We start from the raw sequence: 6,064 nt of genomic DNA, 5'->3' as shown, positions 1-6,064 counted from the left end.
CTTTACGCCCGATGGTTGACGTTGATATTAGCACGCGAGCGTGACTTTCGTTTCTTCGCTTCTATATCGTGTCGCTCGCGAGAAACGGGGCAAAAACGGCGGACACGCGGTATATCTTAAGCGCAACGTATACAACTTTGAATACATATTATTAGCGATAGCGTAACACATTGACAAAGAAAGGAGGAATTTTCTAATATAATGCACATGGAAAGAACGATATATATATATATTCAATAATGATAAAATTTACTTTTAAAACGATCCATTTTTCGTACGAAACGTTTTATAATATTATAAAATTTTATGTATTATAAAATATTTAATTGATTAAAATTTGATTCGTTAGAATGTATCGTTTGTACGTCTTTTACGGTATCAACAACATGCAATCGATGATGTGCATAACCTTTTCGTACTTATGATATATATGCTTATGGAGCTGTGCGCGTCTTAGCATTCACTTGTAGGTACTAATTAATTCATGACTAATTGACTGCTGCGTTGCTCATTGTCTTTCCCACGAGTAGCAAATTATAACTTCGGTTTCTATGGAATATATGACAGCGGTGAGTCTAAACGATAGACTTAAAATACACGTATTTTTTACCTGTGACCGATATTTTAACGTTTTATTTAAAATAAATGTCCCCATAAGTTTAAAAGAGAGGAACGAGAGGGGAGAAAGAGAGAGAAAGAGAGGAAAAGAGAGAGAGGGAGTGAGGAAGAGCGGCTATCCAGTAAACTATGATTTTTATAAGAAGCACTTACATTAATTGCTCTAAGCATGCAATTTAACTCTTAAGCGCGCGATAATAACACTAAAAATTATCACAAGCTAACGCGCAGTGGCTACACGTGTGCAGATAATTTTCTTATATCACGATATATATTATGTAAGCATCCTAATTGCCGCATTATGAATCCACCCAGATATACGAAGATAGGATGATATCCATTTGCCGGTAGCACGCGATGTTAAGCATTATATTGCGATGATTGCCATGACTTTTGCACTATTATATGCTGTCATTTATATTTTCCCTCTTTTTTTATGTTCCTTATACACATTACAAAGTTGTTTATATATCTTAAAAGACTAATACTCGATTCCCCACTAATGTATAATTCATTTTAATAATCTCAGTTCAATTTACTCTTTATGTTTTTCTAACTTTTAGAAAAAGATGAAGTAAGTTAAACCGAGACTGAAATTAATTTACGTTGGTAAGAAACGGGCGTAAGACATTCCGAATGCGCCTTGTATGGAACAGTATCTAACGCGATATCGAATGCTTACGTGAATGGAACAAATTACATTTAATATACAGTCCAATTATAATGCACAATGTTACAATTATCACTCTTTTCACATCAATCACGCCTGTGAAAGATACATTCGGATCCCAAGGCGCGTGCATCGCGTGATTTTCGGGAATTACGGAGAGCTCCGCGAGCTCTTTTGGCATGGCCGAGCTGCCGAATAGGGCAAAATATAAATGTGTCATGCCGCGGCGCCATTTACGAGCGATTTTATCGAGGGTCAGGAGTTTTGCCAATGCACCGTGTCCTTGAAGCCCCATTTTATCGTGTTTCAGGTACGTTGCGCCCACCGGGTCTGATCGGTGGCAGTAAGCCGAAAGTAGCGACACCGGCTGTCGTCGCTAAGATTGAACAATATAAAAGGGAGAACCCGACTATCTTTGCTTGGGAAATCCGGGAGAGGCTAATCTCCGAAGGTAAGATAATAACTGCCATATTGACACTTATTGGAAGGATATATTTCCCACAAGTCACACTCCCGCAAGACGGATGACATCAGTCGAAATTTTTCGAATTTTGTACTATGTGCGAATAGTTTTCTAAATACATTGGCCTTCAGGAAAAATAACACAAATGAAAATAGGGGCAGTTTATAGGAGTCTAACATAACACCATAACGAAATTAATATTTACATTACTAGTAAACTTGGAAGTTGAAACAAGCAATTTATGATTTAGTATAGCTCCAAATATTTATATTAATTTATGGTTAATTTCTAACAGGAATGCGCATTTTTTGTGATGTTAAGGAAACATATGGATCTTCGAGATCCATTAAAGTTTTTTGTTATTAGTTTAAAAGGTTTTTAAATTTACGACTATGTATATAAAAAATTGCAACATTTGGACTTAGCATAAATATACCATAATTAGAACAATTTTTGTGAACGGAAATAAAAAAAAAATGTGAAAGATAACATTTCGAAACCCAAATTATACCAAATTATTACACTATTTAAAAATTAAGAAAATGTTATAGAATCATTAAGACCTATACATTTCAATTACAGGTTAATACTTCTAAAAGATGAAAAATGTATGAGCCATATATCGCATTAAAAAATTATTTGCAAAAAGGGAGATAATAATTTGTAAATCGATTATTTTACGATGAATACGATAACGTAATAATTATGAAGCGAAAACGTTTAAAAGATTGATCAACTTGACTCGCATTAACATTGATTAAGATTTTTCGCAGTGTATCTCTTAGAACACGCTTAGTCATAACGTCAAGTGCTAGCGCGATGCATAAACTAGCGTGTTCCTTACTTAATTATGCTCGTCCTCTGTAAGCCATGCGAATGCACCGTCCATGATTACAGACGCACGTATGAGTAACGTATAATTTAACGAAAGAATTAAGAAACGCGTTTCTGCGACCTTACTTCTTGACACACATACCATTCTCGAAGCATTCGTGCTAACACGATTATCATTATAATAAGTAAACTTTGATATATAGTATACCTTTTGCTGCAACTATAAATCTTATAGATAACAACTGACAATACAAATAAGACCGTCTATACTTCTCTCTCTAGAAGAGTCCGGAAATACGTGCATGGTTGACGTATATTATACATTGGATATGTTTTATTGAGATACAAATATTTGACATACAAATACAAAATCGAAGCAACATTTTGTATATCTTTTTGTAATTACCTGCATTTTGTATTTTTCATAAAGAATAGTATTTCCTTCGTAATAATGATGTATATTACTTTTAGTTTTGACGTAATATTAACGCACTCTATACAGAACAGATCACGTGCTTGCAATGTCTTAGTAACATTGCAGTAGCATTCCAAACGTTTTGCACTCGCTGCCAGTTTTATGCTGGATAAAGTCTACGATTGGATCGCGATTGAAAAAAATTTCACTTTAAAGATCATCAGCGTCGAAAGTTGCTTACAGCATCGACGATGACGGAGCTGCGAAAAACTCTATTTATAACAACATCTTCGTCGTATATTCGATTGCTAAATATTATCTAACATATTATCCAAGCTAACAATACCTCCGCGACTCGCGTTGATCGCAACGTCGGCGTTCACCTGTTTCAGGGGTTTGCAGTAACGCGACCGCGCCGTCGGTCAGCAGCATCAATCGGATATTGCGGAACCGCGCGGCGGAACGCGCGGCCGCGGAATTCGCGCGCGCCGCTGGTTACGGCCTGTACGCAGCCGCTGGGCCGCATCCGTACTTCAATTCGCACCAGCATCCGACGACGAGCCATCATCTGCCGGCGGGCTGGCCGGCGCCGGGAGCAGCTGGACACCCGTGGATGCTGCCGCCTCTTGCTACCGGTATATCCGGCGCCGCCGCGTCTGCTTTGCTTTTGCCACCGTCCCTGAGTCCCGGTGCGGCCGCCGCCGCGGCCGCAGCCGCGTCCGCGTCCGCGGGCACTTCCGAGCATGCACTTCATGCCGCCGACGCGATTGCTCGTGGATATCTACAAGGTGACGAAAGAGATACACCTTTGACGTCGCGAAATTGACAATCCTACATTCGACGAAATACCGTCTACACCTAGAGTTCTGTAAAAGTAGATTTTCTATTTCTTTCCCAATGATCGAATTGAGTCATTCATGAATGAATTAATAAGGTTCCCAGATTTGCGTATATCAATCGTAGAGAATGAAAATGAAGAGGAGTAGGAAAAGTGGGAAAGAAAAAAGAGCGACGTAGTTTAATTCTCCATGGCGAAATTTTTAATGAAGGATTGTGTTCATATCTGTCTGTGAAGAGTTTTGTCGATGGTTATACTGTTTATAAAAGATTTTATTGATAGTTACACCGTTTAGGAGCACGATGCAAACACTTGCTGAATCTTCTGATAACACTTTACAAACATCTTGAAAACTATATGAAAAGGTTTGAGACTATGTATTAAAACTATGTCATTTTATAATTGTGTACATCTTATGTAAACAATTCCATGTTTAAATTTCAGTCTCATAGACAATTCGATAAACGTTTTTTAAAGTTCAGTGAAACATCTATTCGAGACTTGAGCGAATTTCTTATAGACTTTCAATAAACATACTATTTTTACTTAGGAAAGTTTTTAATCTCTTCTTTATTTTTTATTGTTGAAAATTTTTATTAACGTTTGGGCGATTTTAATTAATATTCGTACAATTTTTGCTAAACGTTTATCAGTATTCATATATTGTTGCATCAAATACATAGTTGCATCAAATCGGCATTCATCAATTTTCTGTATCGAGAAATACAGCTAACCTTTTAAAATGTATTATTTTATATTGCCTATAGAAAAATCAGAATATACTCGTATATATTTCATATCAGTCACATATGTAAAAAACTATTATACACATATAAATTTTCAATTTTTTGTATTTACTTCGAAGTTACACAGCACATTTTCAATTTCATCAGGTAGTTGAGCAATATAGAAAATATTAATAAAAAATATTTATTATTATTGGGCTGTTGTACAGAGAAACGCACAGCCCATAGAAAACGTATTTCTATTAATGTACAGATGGCGACGGCGATGACGGGAGCTTAGACGGCTCGGAGCAGCCAAAGTTCCGGCGGAACCGCACGACTTTCAGCCCGGAACAGCTCGAGGAACTCGAAAAGGAATTCGAGAGATCGCATTACCCGTGTGTGTCCACGCGCGAACGTCTCGCTTCGAAAACGTCGCTCTCAGAAGCCCGCGTTCAGGTGAGATTCTACCACTAGATAAAGATAAAGAGCCGATGCGACGACGCAGGGTCTAATTCGACATTAACATATAAATTGGAGAAGACCCTGCGGACAACAGCCGCGTCGTCGTTCCTGTCCGACCTGATCACGAGCGTTCTAACGACCTAACTCGTGACTCTTAGGTTTGGTTTTCCAACAGACGGGCAAAGTGGCGTCGTCACCAACGCATGAACCTCTTAAAATCCTCGCCACCACCGCCTCCACCACCACCACCGCCGCAGCCGCAGCCGCAGCCGCAGCAACCGCATTCCGCTACGTCCGCTATGGAAATCGGCCAGCGTACGTCCAGCTGCTCCATCGCCGGCATGGGCGGCGAAAGTAGCGCGTTCCGCGCGGTTGTCGCTAATTCCGCAGCCAGGGACACCGGCCTCGACCGACCCGAGAGGATCGACAGGCACGAGTCGGTACCGAAGCAACCGGAAAGGAAACCTAGCGCCTTCCGGATGATCAGTCAACTCGTGGGCGACGACTCGTCCGGACTTTCGAGACCGACCAGTCCCGTGTACGATCAGCGGCAATCATCCGGTCTTGGTCCGCGTCCAGGATCGGCGCACAGGATACGCTACGAGGATCAGAACGAGGACGAGGACGAGGAAATCGACGTTCAAGACTCCGACCAGGATGTACCGTCGTCGCCACCGGTCGCTTGGAGAGATCATTGGACTGACCAACAACCGTTGGAATTGACGAAGCACGATCGCTGAACGAGATGTGATATCTCGGTTTTGATTTCGAGCGACGTGGTCGTTCCAAATCCGGAGTGATGTTTTTGCAGGCAAAAATCGCGCGGCGACCGCATTGCAATTTTTTTTTTCTTGAAACACATTGGCTGGACATACGTTCCGCGGATCAGCGACTGCCAGTGTTCGAAAAGTGTGTTGCTGCACCAGTTTTTTTTTTTTAATATATTTGTGACCGATAAGAGTGCAGACGTGATGAAAATGTTTTCTTTGTTTTGTTTTTTTTTTACGGTGCGCAAAGTACAGAAAATCACGAATAG

At 40.1% G+C, this 6,064-nt stretch overlaps 1 protein-coding gene across 1 annotated transcript in view; it reads left to right on the top strand.

The window, feature by feature from the left end:
* LOC108749324 (paired box protein Pax-3-B-like) overlaps nt 1-6,035 on the top strand; it is a 20,100-nt gene extending 14,065 nt beyond the window's left edge. Inside the window, exons 4-7 of the mRNA XM_018487933.1 lie at nt 1,599-1,739; nt 3,393-3,788; nt 4,838-5,022; nt 5,187-6,035. Of these exons, the coding sequence (XP_018343435.1) occupies nt 1,599-1,739; nt 3,393-3,788; nt 4,838-5,022; nt 5,187-5,768 (1,304 nt within the window). The 3' untranslated portion in view covers nt 5,769-6,035. The remainder of the gene's footprint in view (nt 1-1,598; nt 1,740-3,392; nt 3,789-4,837; nt 5,023-5,186) is intronic.
* Nucleotides 6,036-6,064: the final 29 nt, after the last annotated feature.

The sequence above is a fragment of the Trachymyrmex septentrionalis genome, unplaced genomic scaffold (assembly GCF_001594115.1).
Source record: "Trachymyrmex septentrionalis isolate Tsep2-gDNA-1 unplaced genomic scaffold, Tsep1.0 scaffold29, whole genome shotgun sequence".
NCBI lineage: Eukaryota > Metazoa > Arthropoda > Insecta > Hymenoptera > Formicidae > Trachymyrmex > Trachymyrmex septentrionalis.
This window is presented reverse-complemented; position numbering and strand designations above follow the sequence as displayed.